The sequence below is a fragment of the Seriola dumerili genome, unplaced genomic scaffold, assembly GCF_002260705.1.
Source record: "Seriola dumerili isolate Sdu_G_001 unplaced genomic scaffold, Sdu_1.0 BDQW01000291.1, whole genome shotgun sequence".
Taxonomy (NCBI): Eukaryota; Metazoa; Chordata; class Actinopteri; order Carangiformes; family Carangidae; genus Seriola; species Seriola dumerili.
In genome coordinates, this window is record NW_019174546.1 from 368,527 (window position 1) to 389,262 (window position 20,736).

General features: G+C 38.6%; 2 protein-coding genes and 1 long non-coding RNA gene across 4 annotated transcripts in view; all 3 read left to right on the plus strand.

The window, feature by feature from the left end:
* Positions 1-989, plus strand: part of tep1 (telomerase associated protein 1) — a 30,930-nt gene extending 29,941 nt beyond the window's left edge. Inside the window, 1 exon segment of the mRNA XM_022757990.1 lies at positions 125-989. Within this exon segment, the coding sequence (XP_022613711.1) occupies positions 125-244 (120 nt within the window). The 3' untranslated portion in view covers positions 245-989.
* Positions 990-2,582: 1,593 nt separating this feature from the next.
* On the plus strand, positions 2,583-4,497 carry LOC111230951. Its single transcript, XR_002665468.1, has 3 exons — positions 2,583-2,631; positions 3,989-4,060; positions 4,458-4,497. It is a non-coding gene; the product is annotated as an uncharacterized LOC111230951 (long non-coding RNA).
* Positions 4,498-7,285: 2,788 nt separating this feature from the next.
* On the plus strand, positions 7,286-19,846 carry LOC111231114. 2 transcript variants are annotated; one of them, XM_022758112.1, is made up of 22 exons: positions 7,286-7,290; positions 7,776-7,841; positions 7,961-8,011; positions 8,120-8,194; positions 8,432-8,479; positions 8,663-8,734; positions 8,856-8,909; positions 9,029-9,100; positions 10,779-10,844; positions 11,098-11,175; positions 11,270-11,329; positions 11,506-11,586; positions 11,704-11,757; positions 12,526-12,612; positions 13,695-13,751; positions 13,926-14,018; positions 14,212-14,262; positions 15,539-15,592; positions 16,379-16,456; positions 16,567-16,603; positions 16,881-16,932; positions 17,490-19,846. In XM_022758112.1, exons 2-22 carry the CDS (start codon positions 7,788-7,790, stop codon positions 18,445-18,447), a joined length of 2,232 nt encoding a protein of 743 aa, XP_022613833.1. In that variant the 5' UTR covers positions 7,286-7,290; positions 7,776-7,787; the 3' UTR covers positions 18,448-19,846. The 2 variants fall into 2 exon arrangements, with proteins under 2 accessions (XP_022613833.1, XP_022613834.1); XM_022758113.1 differs by having other exon boundaries at positions 8,666-8,734.
* The last annotated feature ends 890 nt before the right edge of the window (positions 19,847-20,736 follow it).

Below are 20,736 nucleotides of genomic sequence, written 5' to 3' on the forward strand. Positions count from 1 at the left end.
GCTTTCTTCCTATGCAGCGTTTTGACAAATGTATCCATTCCCCTGAAATAATGTTTATTTTTTCAAATATTTGAACCTATATTTGAATAACTTTTCTACACTCTCTTTCTCTTCCCTCCTCCAGGTGGGTATCTTTGTGTGTGGAGGTCCTGTCCTGGTTTTGGAGGTGAATCCAGAAAAACCTACTGAACTAGTTTGTGGTGACGGACAGGGAAAGATCTACTTTCTCTCCTGGAAGGAATAATCCTCTAGATTTTACACACAAAATTCAGGATTTAGGAAATACTCTATCATTACAATAACCAAAGATTATAGAAATGTTGTGATTCTTTTTTGTTTCAATGACAGTAAATGTGCAATAAAATGTATAACTAAAACAAGTTGAAATATTAACATCTCATACACAGGGTTGACTGTTTTACAGTTGTAATGCTGTAATTATGTTATGTCTACATGTGCCTTTAATTAAGATTATTAGAAACTTGCAAATATAACAAGCAAGTATAAAAACAAGCTATAAAAATGTTATGTTATAGTTTCATGTGAGCTTAATTTATTAATGGGTTTTTTATTTGAAAATTGTAATGGAATGAAAATAGGAAGGTGTGATGAGAAACATTTGAATTGGAATGGGTTCATTAACCATAATGGATATTTTCTTTGACAATATGACAATAAATCATGTGCAGTTGACACTTTGTTGTTTGGTTTAATAGCGAAACATGAGTTTACCTATAAAAAATATTCTATAAAATACTTTCTTCATGTTTAACTAATTTGTCAGTGATAGATCTAGAGCTAGTAGCATTTCTTTTATATTACTTGGATAAACGAAGGGGTAGTGACTGTCATGTTATTGTCAGATTTTGGCAAGACCCTCTGAAACGGTGAGAGATGAATGTCAGACATGTAAACACAGCTTATCATCTGCGTGTGTGCAAGCTCATTTTATCATCTGTTTTACAACTCTGTTATCTGTCGATAATGAGCCACAGTAAAACATGTTAAGTAAATAAAACTAGAAATTGAATTTCTATGATTTCACCATTAAACAAATGTAAAGATGGAACCATAAAAATCACTATTTAATCTTAATTATGCTTCAACATGTGTTTTTTTATAGACCGTCTTAACGGAATTCTGCTCTTCCATAGTTGCCACATTGCATTTTATCATATTTGTTTATTCTGACATTATCTGAAGGGACAAATTACAAATTATGATTTTACATTTAGCAACCCAGCAGTATATAAAGTTATTACAATCCCCAAACATCCCCACCTTTACCGGCTACAGCATTAAAGTTTCAGATTATATTGCAATGCATTCTTCACTGGTTTACCAAATAAGACCATTAGCCAGCTACAGCTTATTCAGAATGCTGCTGTTAGGTTCTGACTAAAGCTAAGAGAATATTACTCCAGTTCTCAGGTCTTTGCATTGGCTTCCAGTCAGATACACAATTGAATTCAAAGTTTTACTTATTATCTAAAAGTCACTAAATGGTCTGGGCCCTAATATATTTCTGAGAAGTTCAATGTATATAAGCCTAAAAGGTTAGATATCACCTACTGCATAATCTGTGTTTTTATACTTATCTATCTTATGATGCTTTTTACTTTTACTTACTTACCTTTCTTTTTTCTTTTTACTTTTTTATGATTCTTTTATTTCTCTTAAGCACATTGAATGACTTCTGTGTATGATAATGCGCTATACAAATAAATTTCCCTTGCTTTGCTTTGCCTTGTCTAAAGACACACACACACACACACACACACACACACACACACACATTAAGGTTTAAATAAATGTATTCAGTAATATACATCATTCTATATATTTAAAATAGAATTGATAAGTTAATAAATATGTACAAAATGTGTATTTGTGCTTTTGCCATATATGATACAAAAAAAACATACACGCAGACTTAATTTGCATCATATGTTTTTATTCAGTCAAAAGGGCATGAACACCTCAATAAAAAAATAATAAATAAAGTATTTCGTCTTTCATTGGCCGAAATGTTTTAGCGCGAGCAGTCGAAAAAGTACGAGCAGCACTTGAAAGCAGCATCAGGCTGAACCGCAGTTGTCAGGTGAGACAGACACACCCTCTCCTGGAGGACAAAACACAGCAAAACACAGGTAGAAGAGCAAAAACTGGATCCGCCGGTCTCAGTGTGCACTTTATGAAAACCCACACGGAAGTCACAAGGATCAGTGGGAAGTCTCTGATCTCCAGCTTTTTTTTTCACTGAGCAGGGAGGCTCTTTAACTCCACATCACAGCGAGTGAAAACAACCGACAGTATCGACACGGGAACCATGTCTAGGACCTAAACTCTTGCCGAGGACTGAAACATTTCCACCAATATTTATCCACTACCGTCGGTTAACCAGCGGAGTAACAGCACTAAACAAGGACAGACGAAGAGTCGCCAATGGTGAGTTAAAGGTTGAACTTAAACGTTTGCCTATAGCTTCTTCTCGACACAAACTGCATGATAATGATTGAAAATGTGGGTTAATGTATTCATAAATAACCGTTAATGACAGGACATGCCGTTATTGTTTGACAGGATCGGTACCACGACCTGGACTTGGAGTGTGATGGAGGAGGCGTTGCAGTGAGTACATTTTCAATGTTTTTAATGTCACTTTAGCAACTTTAGCTGCTACTTAAGCTACTTTTAAGGTTTGCAGAGTTAGTGTTTTTATTCTCAGAGCCAGTTATTTACGTGTTTTGTGCAGGTTACCGACCTGACATCAATCTGTGTGACTGAAAATTTCCATATACAAAACAAATGCACGGTGCGGTTCACAAATATGGACACTGACTCATTTTCGTGACAATAAACAATGACTGTGAAGATAAAGCGATGACTTTCATCTTTAGTTTGAGTGTCATGGCTGGATCAACTTCCTAGAGGGTCATGGGGCAAAAATCTGTTTTGACAGACCCCCACCAGACATTATTTCTTTAAGTACCCATAAACAAACCAGTGCTCTAGAGCTGAAATAATTAGTTGATTAATCAATTAGTTGATTAACTGGCATAATTTTTTGATAAATGATAACTTGTCATTTTTAAAGGAAAGTGTTAAAGGTTCATTGACTCTAGCTGCTCAAATGTGAATATTTGCTAGATTGAGTTCAGTTCTGTTTTTTGGCAGCTGGTCAGACAAAACATGACATTTAGACATGTTAACTTGGGCTTCAGGGAATAATGACAGGCAGGTTGGACTATTTTATGATATGTTTTATTGTACATACTAAACAATCAATGGATTATGAAAGAAAATAATTGTCAGATTTATTGATGATGAAGATAATTGTTGGTTGTAGCCTGACAATACTGTGTAGAAACAATATTACTCTAATAGAGGTAATTACTTGAAAAATTAAAGCAAATAATAAAACAGAAAATTGCAACAAATTAGCATAATATAAAGTATACCAATGATGGTATTATAACTCAGTTTTGACACAGGGTGCCTCTGCGACACTAAGGTACAAGATAGAGGGTGGAGGACCCAACAGAGTTTATATTGTACTTCAGTAGTGCACAAGACAATCATCAGGTTTTCAAGCCCAGGCATGAAACCAGCTTCAAGTCCAGACTTGAAATCTGGACATGAAGCTGGACTCTGAGATGTGAATAAAAAAAAAAAAACACATCCTTTTATCCATAAAATCTTGAGTGAACTGTCACCCAGCTCAGTCTCCATATAAAGCTGGTGATCAGTGGGACAGATTTATGCTGCTGACTCACAGGTCATGACAGTGTATATTTACACCTCAGTTACCCACTCATACTGAAAGTGGCTTCAGTGTCAGTACTGACACCTGCTTGACAGACAACAACAGTGGAGATGGTTCTTGTTTTTATGATTTCATCCGTAACATTTTTGAGGTACATTTTTAGTTCAAATACATTTTTAGTATATTTTTTTCTCTTCTTTTACTTCTTCTCCCCTCATTCAGCAAAAAGCAGCGTTATTCGGTGGGATGTTCAAGAGATCCTCCAAGTCTGCAGAACCATTTGCTCAAGCACAGGTGTTGTTGTAGTTTTAACTTTTACTTTATTTAATTTAAAGCTAGAGATGAGCTACTACGCTGTAGAGCTGAGCAATATGACAGTTTATACAGTGGTTTGATAGAAACTTGTCAGCTCTTTAGTATCATTAGTTGTACTGTACGTAGTCATTGTCCTCAGTGTTGTAAGTCACTAACTAGTACTTAATGGCAATACTGCATTTACAGGATTTTTTTGTATGTGATGATGTAGCTTGATTTGTCAGCTTTTTAATTCACAAGATTAAGACTAGATTAGAATAAAACCACAGTAACTATTATTTTGTTTAGGCATAATAGTCACAATATAATGTAATCTTGGATTTACAATATTTGATTCTACATATACTCACACAAATACTTTATGCTGACATTACAGGACAATTTATCGGCCAATGGTGAACTTTCAAAGAGCAACGACAGTCTGGCAGCCAACAACGACTCCAAGGCGTGTAAACTCTTTGTGTTGTGCTTTGTTTCAATTTTCTATTCAAACCTTATTTCAGTTTTCTGATCACCACTGACTACTGTAAACTGAGGAGATATTGTATCACATTATTTTTCAGTGACAGTGACTGACATATGAATTCATGTTTCAGGACAAAGGAGGCGTGTTTAAAGGAATGTTTAAGAAGACGACCAAATCCACCAAAGACGATCAACCACAGGTTTGTAGTGGCCTTCTTCAACTTACTGTGCTGTACAGCTTGTTTTTTATATTAAAAACATGCGACTGGTCACTAGAACTGTAATGATTTGTCGATTAATCAATTAGTTAACAGATACTTTGCTTAGCAATCGATTGTTAAACCATTTATCAAACAAAAATGTCAAACATCTGCTGGTTCCTAAGTCTTACATGTGAAGATTTGCTGCTTTTCTTTGTTTTAAACAGTTTTAAATTGAATATTTTGGGTTAAACAATTAATTTATTAATTGAAAAAGTAAACCATTAGGAAATCATCAATGAAAACATTGTCCTACATGAATACCACATGTGCAGCCAGAGGTTACTGTAGGTCACAGAAAAAGAAAGGTGTGTCAGGCTGCCTTTATTTTTAACAAACAAGGCATCAAAATCCAGTAGAAGATTTTCATCCTTTTATTTACATGTTTTATTTATTTATATTAGTTTTGTAATTCTCTAAACCTCTAGTAATTACCGTAAGACTCTGACCTGAGTCCTTGCAATGTGTGATTAAAAATACATGAATAAATATGATACATACAGTATATATTTGAATATGAGTGTTTCCAAAGTTGTTTGAAAATATTCAGATTAGGTACTCAACTTTTTTTGTGTTCACAGGCCACCCTCTCATTACAAAATCCTGAACTCTCTGCCAGTAGCGACAGCTTAACAGACAATAACAAGTCGTCGAAGGTGAGTTCAGTTTCTGCTCTGTGATACTTTTGGTTCTCCCACACAGGTCACTCACGTTAGTCTTTGAAACTAAACCTTTCTCTGCCATTTTGTCTCCAGGACAAATCAGGTGTGTTCAGTGGGATACTGAAACGATCTCCCAAACCAGGACATGTCCGGAGGCCTTCACAGGTGAAACACAATCTTCTATTACACGGTCTATTACATGTACTGCACACACCGGGGAAATACAATTATCAGCTTCATTTCTGCCGTGTAACATGTGGTGTTGGGTTATTTCGGTAATAAACTGACGGATTGTCTTACGTTTCAGGATCTTTTGGACGATAAGCTCTCGGTCAGTAACGACAGTCTGTCTGAGAACACCAACACTAAGGTGAGTCTCATCAGCCAAATTATTATTTTTTTTAAAATGTTCATTTAGGAAATATTTTTTTTAAGTTCCAAGCAATCTTTAAACATCTTTATCAACAAAGCCAGCGTAGATCAATCAGGGATCACAGCCTGAACAAAAGTTGTGATACGATACATAAGATATAACAGATAAAACCAAGATACAACAAAACACTGAAAAAATATAGTTAAAACCTAATAATTTTAATAATATAAAATTATACAGTACATTTAATAAACAAATAAATTCCACTAAATGATACAGACACTTTATGTGATATTTGGTCATGTGATTTCCATGTTTTCAGACAGAAGTTGGCATTAGAGGGTAGAAACATTTATTTGTACAAAAACACTGAGATAGTTCGCCAGTGACATATGCTGGGGATTTCTGATGTGCAGAGCTCGACTCATTGAATAGAGGATTTGGGGGCGTGTATTGTTTTTGTTTTTGTGTGTTTGGAAAGAGCGAGGGAAACCTGCATTCATCAGCAATTTGAAAGAAAGTACTGGCTGATGTGTGAATCCTTGTCTGTCCATCTGAAAGCTGCATCAGTTCAAAAATAAAAAAAATAGACACTATTTGATCTCAAGCAACATGTATATAGTGTGAGTAATTACTACGTGACTTTTTTTTTTTCTTTCTACAGGAGTCAGGCGGGATGTTCAGTGGGATGTTTAAAAAATCCCCAAAGCCCTTTGGGGCAAGAACACAATCTCAGGTGAGAGTTGGACATTTAGCTCATTCACTTTAACCTGCTTCACATCATTTGGAGACAATAAGATTAATTGGTTGGAGATGCTTGTTTCTCTCCTTCAGGATGATTTGGCTGCACCAAGTGAGCTCTCGGGCAGCACCGACAATCTTTCTGTAAATGGAAACACTAAGGTGAGCTTTTCTGAACCTTTCCTGTATAATGTTACACTACCAGACTGTAATCTGTAACATCTGAGCCGTACTTTGGAGCCATTTTGGAACGTTTATACTGATGCTGCGCTGTATATAATGTACATATAATGTGACTTTTTCCTTCTTCAGGAGTCAGGTGGGATGTTCAGTGGAATATTTAAAAAATCTCCAAAGCCCTTCGGCGTGAGGACACAATCTCAGGTGAGAATTGTGCATCTCACTTGTCTCACATTTAGTTGTATTACATTACTGGGACATGATAAAGTAGTTGGTTGACATTTGTTTGTCACTTTCAGGACGATTTGTCTGCACCCAGCGAGCTCTCAGGCAGATGTGACAATCTTTCTGAGAACAATACGAAGGTGAGGTTTGTTAAAAACCGCCTCCTCCATCCTCCACTGAAACAGTAACTTCAACCATCACCATTAATCATGTAACTGTTAATGTTGCATATTGTTTTCCCAGGAGAAAGGAGGACTCCTGAGTGGCGTGTTCAGGAAAAAAGGTGCCAAATCTCAGTCCCAGGTAAGTGACCTGCGACTTCGCTTGGATTCAAGGATGAACTGATTAGGTTTTAGTGGTCAAAGGTCAAGGTCACTGTGACCTCACAAAACACATTTTTGGCCATAACTGCAGATTTCGTACGCTAATTAAAACACAATTTAACATAAATTTCTAATAGGATAAAATGATGAAGTGGTGAGATTTTATATCCAAATTGTGACATCATAATGTTCTGTAAAAACATTTCTGGCCATTATTCAATGCTGTTGCTCAGTAAGGGAAGATTGTGACCATATTTCCTGCAACATGACAGGTCGGCAGAGGAATACAACCGCAAGGCGGCAGTTCTAGTCGTTAACTCAAAACATCTTTTCCCAGAGCTCCTTCACTTTATTAGCCTAGTCTTTTATAGTCTATTGGTAGCCATGCGCACAGACCTGGAGGTTATTTTATTTTGTTGTCTTGGTTTTTACAACATGAGTGTTATAATGTCTCACTCTTTTTAGGATGATTTGTCTATGGATGGCGAACTCTCTGCCAGCAGTGACAGTCTCATAGAGAAGTCTTCAAAGGTGAGTGATGAGGCATGCTTGTGTTTAGTTAGTTCAAGAAGTTTTCACTTGGACCTGCACTGCATTAAACAGCTGATCATGTCACGTTGTAACTGGAACTGCTTTGTGTAATCTGTCAGGGTGGAGTCGCAGCAAAAATCCTCAAGAATCCTTTCACTTCCTCCTCCCAGGTCATTTTCTCTTTCGGTCAATGCTGCATCATATCAAGTACTCTACCAGCCTGCTGGTTATGTTTTCTGACTGGTCAAATGCTGTTTTTGTGCCTTGTATTATATCAGGAAAAGGACAAGACTGAACACTCAGGAGACTCAAATGAGAATACCTCTTCCACAGAGAAGCCCAAAGCCAAGCAGGTTGGTTGTTACATAACTGAATTTAGACTGTACAGAGACACGGTGGTGTGAAAACCGGCTTTCTAAAATTAGTAACAGGCTCATAGAAATGATGATGGAATATTTTTTATCTGAATGTTTAGGAATAAGATCTGCTGTGATGTGAAGATGAGAATCAGGGCTAAAACCTGCTTTGTTTTTTTTGTTTTTTTTTGTTTTTTTTAAGTGGGCAGAAACAGTGTCTTTGTTTTATTTCAGAACGGTCTGAGTGCGATGATGAAGAACACGTTCTCCACTGACAGACAGGTAAGAGTTGACATTTGCTTCATGTCATCAGTTCATCTCTCCCATCACACTCCCCTGAAACTAAAGTGTCTCTAGCAGAAAGAAGTTTTAGTATAAAGAAATTCACAGATGATGTAAAGCTGGATATAGTTCTACTAGAGCTACTGTTGTTTATCCACTAATTACAATAATTGGCTCCATCAGCAGGAGAAGAATGCTGACACTGATGGTGAGGAGACATTGGACAATGGAGAGGGCCAGCCAGGTCACAAACAGGTGAGTGAGGTTTTTAAATGTTCATTTCTTCAGTTAAGTTCTTGTCTTTTTGTTTGGTTTCAGCAGTTTTCATTCATGTATGTGGTCTTTATTTTATGTTTATTTCTTTTCTCGTGTTCAGAATAAACTTGCTGAGGCAATGACGAAGCTGAATCCGTTTCGATCTGCGAACAAAGTGAGGATGGTTTGGATTGTAATCCTTTGATAGTGCTCAAGAAATATTATGTATGATATGTTAAAAGAACTGCTCAGCTTCATTTATGTGTTTTTCATAAAATAATGATTTCTGTGCAGAGTGAGAAGCAGACAGGCTCTGATGACGAGGAACCACCTGCAAGCAGTGACAAGTCATCCGGAAACAAACAGGTGCTCTGTACCTCTTTCACTGTTATTTTATAAATTTTATAAACTTTTAAACCTTTTAACAGGTTCTTTTTATTTATTATTATCAGAGGACGCTTCATTGACAATTAGAAAAGCCTCTGTTTTATTTAGCTGTTATTAATCAAGGAGAGGTTTGCTGCTTTTCTGTTCATGCTGCTACACACCACAGGTGGCATCAGGGGTTTAGTGTCTTGCTTTACCACCACTGGTGCGTGCGTGTGTGTGCGCGCGTGCATGCGCGCGTGCGTGCGTGTGTGCGTGTTTGAACGGGTGAATGAGAAGCATTGTGAAGCACTTCATTCTGCCTACGTACAAAAGAGGGAAAAGGTCAGGAGTCAGATGCTAAAGTTTTTAACAAACATTTTACCCACAGGCTCTACCTTCAGTCCAGCATAACTTGTCTTGCCTGGTCTTGTTGAGCTCTGCATACCTCAAGTCTTTCAACTAAATTTTTCAGAGAACAGCTTCAAATATCTGTATTCAGCTTCTCTTGTTTTACACCAAACAGGATCTTTTGGGGGGGGCAGTTTTAGGCCTTTATTACCAAATTCACAGTAAAGAGAGGTCAAGAAAATAAAGGGAGAAGGGGGGGGGGCTGCAGTTACTGTTCAGCATCCCAACTCCTAGGGAAAAATGCACATAATACTGAACTACATCAGTAGGAAAGCTATAAAACATGGCAGTCTGACTGGTTTCTGATAGTGTATGAATAAAAGCAACTGAAGCCAACTAATTAAAAAGTTCAGCCTTGACTTTTCTCTGCAGACATATTCGTTGAACAGCCTCTTAACAACCAAGTCTCCTTGTCTGCTCAGGAGGTTAATAGTCTTGTGTTGACATACTTTTGTTTGCAATGTTCATTACAGCTCATTAGTTCTCATAACATTACTGTTGGCCTCTGATCATCTGTCTGTGCCCTCTGATTTCAACAGAATAGACTAATTAGAGCTTCACTGCAGATGCAAAACAAAAATGTTGAGGCATCCACTGAAACCTTTGAATGATGTTCTTCCTCTCAGAACGCCATGATTGGAGCCATGTCCAAACTGAATCCATTCCGCTCTGCAAATAAAGTAATTGTGCTGTTAAATGTGTTTGGTGATGGTGGAGGTGGTAGTGAGGTTACCGTGACTATGATAGTGGTGATGGGACGGTGATAAAGGTAATGGTGGTGGTGATGTTTGTAGGGATTTAGCACTGATGTGCTGAGCTCATAATGGACCATAACAGTAGTTTTCCATGTTGACTCCAGACTTTACATAGACTTTTAATCACAGCTAACCATTTTGCGATTATAGATTTTTATGTTTATTTTTTCTACCCTCTGAGAAAACCATTGGTTTCCATCATTTCCATATCATATTCTTTGCAGCTTTGACAAAAACTTCATGCAGACATGATGTTCTTTTTTGACGAATAACATAAGTCAAACAAGTTCCAAAAGTCTGCCATTTGATTTTTGTGCCGTACAGAAGTGAATGAAAATCAATGGCTACCATGGTAGGTAAGGTAAAGTGCATCTGAAAATCTAAAAGGTATTTGAAAATGGTCGGCAAAATGATTTGCTGTTGTGGTGCTAAAGTACTTTAAACACCACAGATATGAAAGGTGATTGTGGTCGATACAGTTTAATATCTAATATTTGATTTCCTCTGTTCAGAAAGACACTGAAGACACAGAGACGCTCAAGGAGAACGAGAAACAAGTGGAAGGGAAGCTGAAACCGGTCAGTCTATTTATTGCATCATTCATGAGTCATCAGTGACCACACACACACACACACACACACACACGCACGGCTGATCAACTTCTCTCTAAAATACCCCAGCTCCTCACACTCCTCGTCTTCCGTACCTCCACCACATCCCCCTCATCCCCTTACCTCCCTTTAAATCCTGCCTGCTCGCTGTCAGTCCTCCTGCTGTCCTCCTGCTCCAGCACACTGTGTGACTTTGTGTGTGTGTGTCTGTCCTTGTCAGGTCAAAAGCAACATGATCCAGCAAGAAAGGAAGGAAAGGAGTGAAACACCACTGGTCCCACCCAGACCAACTGAAGAGGTTCGCATGCAGACGGACACAACTGCCTCTCAGTGACATGTGGTCTGTGTGAGGCTACTCTGACTTCTCTGTCTGTCTCTGTTTTGTGTTGCAGGAGATGAAGAGGACGTCCACATATGACAAAGTGAAACCAAGAGGGACGGAGGATAATCAGGTACAGTTTGCACCTTTCAGATCTACAAAATGATGTGTGGGTTGTGTGTATATTTCTGTTGTCCACAGAGTCTTATTACAGTTGAAGATATCTGTATCTATAAGATATCGATAAGGTGTCACTTTTTTGGGGGGGGTTCTGTTTTCGGAACAAATGTCTTTATTTGTCCTCGACAGGATAAAAAGGACATGATCTCCAGACAGAAAAAAGAAAAGCCTGCAGAGACTCCTGTAGTTCCTACCAGACCATCAGAAGAGGTACAGTAAGACTTCAGTGTTCAGGGGAACGTTGTCTGTTTGTATCAATGTCCAGCTGATGTGTATCAGTGTGTATCGATGCTGGACTGCTAGGAAACTGTTCTGGTTTAATTACAGGAGATGAACAGAGCACCGACTCGTGGTCTGCAAAAGCAGAAGAACAACCATCAGGTATTGACGTGTACACACAGTACAAGAGTTAGACTGTGATATAGGGTGTGCTCATACACTGGGCTGGTAAATGTAGAATATCAGTTATTGGCAATGCTGGAGGTCATTCCCTGATCCATGGATTCATTTTATCTAAAAGAGATGCTAATGCTAAAATACATTTAAAGGTGCCACATAACATTTGTGTTGTCAACAAGGAAACCATTGTGTGTCTTTGATGTGTAGCAAAAGGGCTGAGTGCATTTCCTTCTACATAAAACATTTTCTGATCTGATTTTTGAAATATTGTGAAGTCACTATTGTAAACATCCTTATTTTCCAGCTAGCACTCCTCCTCTTTAACTTCTTTTTCTGGTGCATTTTTACATTTTGGCCACAACCAACAGTCAATTTGTGGAATAGCGTGAAACCAACAGCATGATGTCAAATTACCATGCCTGTGTCCTCGCATGCATTTATGTGCGTCCTCATGTGGATGAAACAAAGTAGGGAGGCACTCATAAAAGAACTGCTCACAGTGCTACATGTAGTCAAAACTTAACAGGGAACCTTTAAGTTTATTTAAAGGCAAAATGGGTTATTTAATGTTCTTTTTTGTATTTCTGGTTGAAATATTAGCTGTTAATCACTTACGTACAATATTATCACTGCAGTAAGTGCAGCCGTTATCATACTTCCACTGCATTTTTGAAGAACGCAATTTCAAATCAATCATTAAAATCAATTCAATCAAATCAGTTATTGAATAAGTTATTTACTCTGCTGCAGAAGCAGTCCGATGACGAGGGACTCAAACAAGATGAATCTGCTGAATCCAAAGAGGGAGACGAGGTGAACCCTCCTGAGAGCAAAACAGTGAGTTTCTTCATCACAGGATTCCCCAGTAACCCTCAGAGTCGTCCTCAACCTCAGAGCGTTTCCTTTCACCCTGTAACACAGTCACATGTGGGCTGTTTGCATACTGATTTGTGATATTAAGCAACACAGTGGTTGTTATATAAAGCCTGATAGATGTACTTGCGTAGAATGAATTTTTCTTTGTCAGTGTCTGAGTCATCTATGTCTGGTTTGAACTTAAATCTGCTGCAGGTGAAAACAAACACAGAGTGTATCTGTAGAGCCAGGAACTAATTTTTCTAGTTCCTGTTTCTTTCTTATCTGTTCTTTCATGCCAGTGTCATGCAAATGTCTTTGGCACCCACGGGCTAATGTCAGTGTGAGGTTTAAGAAAAGCTCATGTTTAATATTAGTCACATGAGATTTTTTCTCTTTTTGTTGCCCTCAAATAGATTAAAGGTTGTGAAGTTCATCTTATTCACACTTTCGGACAGTATCATATATTCTGGATTATTCTGCAGCTCTTCATTAAAGATGTATTAGGTTTACACTGAGGGAAATATTAAAACCCAAGATGCCATGTCCTACTTACTGTTACTGTCATGTAGATGTCTTGTGAATGATTTTATACACTTTTACATGCATAACCAAAATCTAGCCTGACATATATTTGGTATCTTGGGAAACAGTTGGACCTCCATTAGAATTTATAATGGCTTTCTGTTGATTTGAACAATATTCTGGTGCACGGCTTCTTATGACTGTCCCACTAGCAGACTGCTGCTTGATAACGAGTAGAATTTCTTCATCTTAAGTGACAGGAGTAGATTGTGGTGAGATCAGACTGTGTCTGTTTGATGGAGCACGGACCAGGGAAGAGCCCATTAAATGTTGGGGCAGATTCGTATTATTTACTATGAATTTTATTTTATTTATTTATTTTTTCTGGCGTGTGTTGTTTGACGTTGGCGGATGTCTGCTCTCTCTGAGTGCCCTTCTTCTTCAGATATAGGTCACCGGCAGCTGTAATGAAATGTAGTTCTTCCAGTTATTGCTTCTCATTTCACCTAAAACATCTGTCACTGTCACTTTCTTTACAGACCAAGGTGAAAAAACACAAGCACCATAACCCCTTTATGCCACGTGCTGCAGCCAAGGTACATGACATTTGTGGTCGACATTTATTTAATTTGCGCCTACATCAATGGAGCTTATGTTTAAATCATCACCTTCTCATTTTTTTTTGAGTTCATATGCAACTTTGTGTTACTATTTACTTAATTGTTACGCTGACACTTTATTATAGCTTACCTGTTTATGGTTTGTTTTAGGCTGCATCTGATGATGAACAGCTGAAAGAAGAAGATGAATCTTCATCCAAAGAGGAAAACAAAGATGAGGAGGACAAGGATAAAAGAGAGGAGGTAATTTAACTTAATTCCTTCAGCTTAATTTTTGGCTTGTTGATTAACAGTTTTTAGTTTGATTATGATATTAACAGTCATCAGGAACATTTTACTGAAATTACGGCTGAAGGAACATTTGAGAGTTTGACCTGTACCCTCCCTGGAGTAACTGTAACTGTAATCCTGTTTTTTTTTTTCTTTTTCTTTTTAGACCAAAGTCAAGAAACCTAAGCGGCACAATCCCTTCATGCCACGGGTCAAGGTAGCATTCAAACATGTGACACGTACAAAACTTGCTTCCTCTCATGTCTGCTACACCTGTTTGTATTAACGCTGCCAAAATGTCCTCTAACACACCAAACAGTCACAGTCATGTTCAAGGGTAGCGCTGCACTTTGGGCTCACTGAGCAGGTGATGTCATTGGAGTCACATCTCTGGAACCCTATATCCTAGTAAAAATGAACAGGTGGATCTGTATCAGTGTGAAACCTTTTCAGCAGACAGTGTGTTTCTGCATGTTACTGAACTGGACAAACTGGAATTTGGAGTTCACTGATACAGCCCTATGTCATACTGCATTTTACTGTCATGAGGTCATATACAACTGATCCTCCCATTTCAAGCACTCAGTGAGAGTAATAGTTATTTTGTCTAGTTACAAGTTACTCTTGCCTAGTAACATTCACGTATCTCTTTCAAACGGCACAAGTCTGAATTGATGGTAGTCAGAGTAACAGTGGAGAGAAATGTGTGTTTTGTTCCCCTTTCTAAGATCAGTTATTCATTTATTATCTCAATAATCAACTCTTATGCATAAGATCAATATCAAAAACAAAAAAGTGACAAAAAAGAGTGACAGGAGAAAGAAAATGCTATTAAACCTAAAGAAAAGTAGCAGGAACATGAAATAACTTTGTAAAGTGTCGCTCCACCACGGCTCCAGAACAGCTTCAGTGCTGCTTATTATAAATTCATGGATGAACACCTTACTTCCAAAAATATTTTGACGGTGATGGTGGAGAGCGCTGTCTGTAGGTGTTCAGTTCTGAACATCATTTTCATACTGATCCAATCAGCAATTAGCCTTTGTGATCTGTATGGAAGCCTCTGTATCCATTTTGTTTCTCCACTGTTGTTATCTCTCTTGCTGCTAACTTAAGATATGAAGTCCCATGTTATTTTGACAGTTAGTTACAGTAGCACAGCAGAAATCCCAAACATATATTACCTTTACGAGCAAAGCGTTGAGCTAGTTACCTCGCTGCTCATTTGAAGAACCTGGAAGATGGAAAAAAAAGAAGTTACTGTGCCATTGATATTTTGTCCAGTTCTCCTTTTTTGGCTTTGCATCAAATTCTTAATGGATTTGTAACTGTCTGGATTGGAACCAGTATCAGCCCAAATACAAATTGATATTGAAAGTGCTGTAACTCTTTGTGTGTGTGTGTGTGTGTGTGTGTGTGTGTGTGTGTGTGCGCGTGTGCGTGCGTGCGTGCGTGCCTGTGTGTGTGTGTGTGTTTATCTTCCTTTCTTTCAGGGCAAAGTTATACAGAGGCATACACAGGACGAAGCTGAGGGCAACAACGCAGAGGTAGAGAAAATAAAACGCTCATCAGTTGTTTTTTCTCTGACACAGACAATTGTGTTTGATGTTGCTTGTCTTTCTTACTTCCCTTATTCCAGTCAACTCTCACACGCACATACACACGGAGCTTCAAACTAAAAGCAACTTCTAACCTTTTCCCACCCAGTCTGTGTCAGTATATCTGTCCACTGGAATGACATGTTGCAGTCTTACTCATAATGGTCCAGGATTACAAAAGGTGTGTTTCAGTCACCCGACGCCTTCCCTCATCCTCCCTGAAAACAACCCCTTTCTTGCAGTTATTTACAGTTTGTCTCCAGGGCGTCCACTCAGCTCCCAACAGAGACTATTATAGCCAACGTGCTTTGTTGCTCCACTGTTGACATGAAACCCACCCCCACACCTTAACACGGTGTTTGTGCAGTGCAGGTCCTCAGCATGAAAGCTGAGACGAGATTAGATGGCAATGTGTCCAGACTTGTTCCTCTGCTTCCTTTTTCAATGTGACCATGGAAGATTTTGGCTCTTTGTACTTCTGCAAAAAAAAAAAAACAGTCAGTATATTCAGAATCCTTTTTAACAACACTTCCTCCTCTTAATCTTGAGCACATACAGTATAAAAAGTGAAACTGAGCATTTGTGGTTCTTCAGTAAGATAAGTTTCTCTGCCTTGAGTGTCACTGCCATACACTTCCTCCACACTGCAGAACCAGAGATTTTGTCTGAACACAGGAATAAAAAATACTGGTCTTCATATATGATTTTTAAGCTGTATTATTTCTATTGTTTCAGAATGAAGGTGGAAACAGGTCCTTGTTTGACCAGCTTGAGGACTTCCGTATTGACCCAGTGCAGCCTGAAGATGATCAGGTTGGTCTCTGAAACAAAATGTGTCACCAAGTTTAGATTCAAGTACAGTCTGATGTGTCATTATTAACCATAAACATGAAAACCCACACAAATCCAACGGTATCTTTCAGGATGTGGATCTTATGGAGTGGTGGAACACAGTGGAGCGTGAGTTACAAATAAAATGTTTTTCATTTTGTCTAGCTTCCTTTGGGTTTTGTTCTGAGTGCCAAATTTTTAGTTTCTTCTATAACCACTTGCACCACATGACCAAAAGTATGTGGACAACTCTGTTTACATGTTTTGTGTGCATTTTCAAAGTGTGGGCCACTAAATTCACATTAAGAGAAATCTTAATCTTATTGGACAGTAGTGTCCAAATACTTTTGGCCAAGTATTGTATTTAACATGATGAGAATGTTAACAATTACATTTACTTCCTCAGCATGGGAAGACACGCCTCAAGATGATGAAATGACAGATAAAGAAGAGGCCAAGTAAGTGAAGTTTCAAATAGGTGTTCATAGATCTCACTTGCATCGCTTCTTTGGTCTCTGAAGTGGCAGCACTTTTATTTTCTCTTACTTCTAGTGGTACTGAGCCATGCTGATATTTTCAGTTTTATCTACCAAAGTTTTGAGATATCCGCATCTAAAATGTCTTCCCCAATAGAAGGGAGGAAATAATTTCATTTGTGCGGCTCAGAACACCGAAAAATTACATTTACAGAAACAAAAAAACAGAAATAATACGCACAATCCACACGACATCTTGTCAGCAGTTTTCCTAGGGACACTTTTTTCACTAGAGAGTAGCTCTCTCATGGCATTGTGTCAAGAAAGATGCGTTGCTGGTTTTCAAATGAAATTGTTCAGTGTTTCGCACAACAGAGAACAACGTATAAACCTCCATTGCTTTGAAGAGGAAGCTGGATATGTCAAAACTTGGGCAAATAAAAGCACAATTTTCTGGCATGGCTAGATACACTAGTGGTAGTGTCATTATTATACAGTGACCTAGCTCTGCGTGATTACTTCTAACTTTCTCTTTTCAGGGCGTTTGCTTTGACGGCTGAAAAGGTGCAGAAGGGAATCCGCGTCTTCAACAAACTGTTCTCAGAGCGCGCTGAGAGCCTCTGGCAGCATGTCATCGACCTCAACGGCATTGCCGACGCCCTGGACAAGTTCAACAAGAACACGAAGATCGCTCAAATCACCGGTGGTTCCACCAGCGCCATTGGGGGTGTTGCCACCATCGCTGGCCTCGCTCTGGCCCCGGTCACCCTGGGTACCTCTTTGATTGTGACGGCGGTGGGATTGGGCGTAGCCGCGGCAGGCGGTCTGACATCAGCCGGTGCTGGCATCTCCAACCAGGTCAACAACTCAATGGACCGCAAGAAGGTGGAGAAGATCGTGGAGGACTACCAGGAGAAGATAGTGGATTTGAACAAGTGCCTGAAATTCATCAAGCAGGGTATCGAAAACCTGCGCAAATTTGACCTGCTCAAGATGAAAAAACATGCTTATAATCGTGACTTCCCAGCGCTCACTAGTAGTTTCTATGAGGATGGTGCCATGGCGGGAAAAGCGATCCTCATCAATGCCAATGAGATCATGCGTGTGGTTCAGATCGCCAATGTGGCCGGCAGCACAGCAGCCAGAGCGGTCCAGATTGCCAGTATGGCCACAGGTGTGCTCACTGGACTCTTCGTAGGTATGGACATCTACTTTGTGGCTAAAGACTCCAAGGAACTGAAGAAAGGGGCCAAGTCAGAGTTCGCTGCCAAAATCAGGGAGGTGGCAACGCAACTGCACGACGGTCTGGTTGAGCTCAACAGCATACGAGAGGAGCTGCAGTCCACCACACCAGAGGGCAACAAAGACAAAGATACAGCTGATTTGGACAATGACAAGAAAGAGAAAGATGATCAATATGAGAGTTCAGATGAAGATGAAATCGACCGCATTAAAAAAGCCATCAAAAAGGACATTGAGAACCGAGAATATGTTTGACCGAAAAAAAACAGTTCCCAGTGCAAAAAGTTTTTGAAAGTACCGACTCAAACTACAATCAGATGTATTCTGAATGTCCACAGAGGAGACTTCACTACATACAGCTTTCTAAAGCCTCTGGCTTTCTCTTTTAGGGAACTGACTGCTTGAAATCTGATCAGCATTAACACTACGGGGAGGAACTGGAGTTTTGTGGTAGATAAAGTATCATATGTTTCTCAGGCAGGTGTGCCAATGCGTGAAATTGCCATGTTTTTTTTTTGTTTTTTTTTTAGAAAGTGGGATTGAAGGATTTAAATAAATCATGTATTAGTATACTAATACTGTTTTAGATTAATTAAAGAAATATGCACAAAGTATTTTCTAGACTTAACCATTTAGATTTTAAAGTGTTGCTTAGTTTCGTCAATGTTTATTGGTTCATATTGAAACACTGGGGCTTTTACTGACCAGTTGTAGAGATTGTGTATACTCCTAGGGACAAGTGCCTTTATTATTTATAATGCCTTAGAAATACACTGATGCAGCGTAGCAGGGTCTGATTCCTTGAGTTGTTATTTGGGTGTCAGGGCTGCAGTGAAACCATTTCCTGACATCATATGGGTTGCATCAACTGTTCATTAGTCAATCACTGATTTCGAGTGCTAAGTCCTTAGTCCTTGCTAGCTACAAGCGAGTGCAAAGCCAGTGATTCGCTAAATTGGGTTGTGCCATTAAAACTTACAGAGTGGGGGTGCCCCGGTGGCTCACATGGTAGAGCGCGTACCATGAAGGCTTAGTCCTAACTGCGGTGGCCCGGGTTGTGTTTTCTCCTAGTTCACGTTATTATTAAACAGCATTTTGATCAAGTGTGAAGTCAGATATATCTCCTATATTCTACATTACTTCTGAAACCTTTCAGTCTAAACACGGTCATATTAGGAAGCTTTGTTCTGTTAGCTAGGCAACAGTAACACCTGCAGCCACTTGGTGTTAGTGTTAAGTTGTAACTAATCCATACATGAGAAAGAATTTTGTGGGGCAGTGTGTTTTAATTTAGTCATGTTCATGTCATGTTCTTTGTACACAAAGTAAAATAATTAAACAAGCTCCCAAGCACATGTTGGTGCAACTGGCTAAGCCATTGGTTTTGTATCATGTTTTCTGTTATATTAGATGCTTTCCAGGTGTAAAAAAGATCCTTATTAGATGACTGGAATGACACTGTAAAGAAACCAGCCAGTACTGACTCAACCTTTATTAGAGCAAGCTCCGACGATGAATGATTAATGAACTTCATATTTATTTTTCTGTCTTATTCTGGGTTGAACTGGTTATTCGGTGACACTTTTTTATGTGCAATAATACTGTAGAACTTCATGTGTAAGAAATGTAAAATGTAAAAATTGTCATTAAAAAGTCTGAGAAACACTTTGTCAATCTGTGCATTTTGTTAAGTCTATGGAAGTCAACAAACTTTATTTCCTTCTACCGATTACTGAGCACTTACTGAGTTGGTATTTGTTCAATTAAGATAAACTTGTTTGACAGAGTGTCCTTCAGCACTGTTTACTTTTCCTCAGATTTTTATGATGAATGTAGATGGAAGTATGCTAGCTGCAAATGTCTCAGCATTTCTGTCACCCTTTAATTTTTGGCACATTCATTTTTAACCTTTTATCTGCACAGCTACAGAACACAAGATCAAACTATAGGTTTCAAAGGCCAGATAAACAAGATAACAGTCAATGTTTTGTCACAATTTATATCCTGTTTTTGGTGGTTTCCCTTTTAGAAAATCCTCAGTTTTATTTAGGCACCAAGACAGAAACGCTCCACTGATAATGATAAATAAGACCACATACATCATGCCAGGTTCCTGAATGGTTCTTCCCATACAAATGTCTTTCAATAATAAGAACAGTATCACTGTCCCCTCCAAATTTGGTTAAATCTCAGAGTCCTCATAACTGCAACATTCGCAAATATGAAGGAATAAGGGCACACAAGCCTTCAAAATAAATCCAGTCTGGCCTCTGGACTTGATTTAACTTAAAAACAAAAAACATTTCTTAGCAAAGTAACTAATCATAACTAGCATCATGTGTTTTCTGTTATCTATGAGACATATTGATACAAAAAAATAAAATGTCAAAAAATGTGAAATAATCAGAAAATATTAGAGTTTGAAGTAAAAAATCTAAAGTGGTGGGTTGACCTGTGTACCTGCTGTGATATTATCAACACACATTCAGCTGCCGCCAGTGATTTTCCACTACTCATTAATAACATTTCACTCTCATGTAGTTC

Coding starts and splice junctions, on each gene's coding strand:
- LOC111231114 (XM_022758112.1), top strand. CDS start 7,788: ATGGATGGCGAACTCTCTGCCAGCAGTGACAGTCTCATAGAGAAGTCT. Junction 9,101..10,778: donor AGTCATCCGGAAACAAACAG/GTGCTCTGTACC, acceptor TCCTCTGTTCAG/AAAGACACTGAAGACACAGA. Junction 16,457..16,566: donor TGCAGCCTGAAGATGATCAG/GTTGGTCTCTGA, acceptor GGTATCTTTCAG/GATGTGGATCTTATGGAGTG.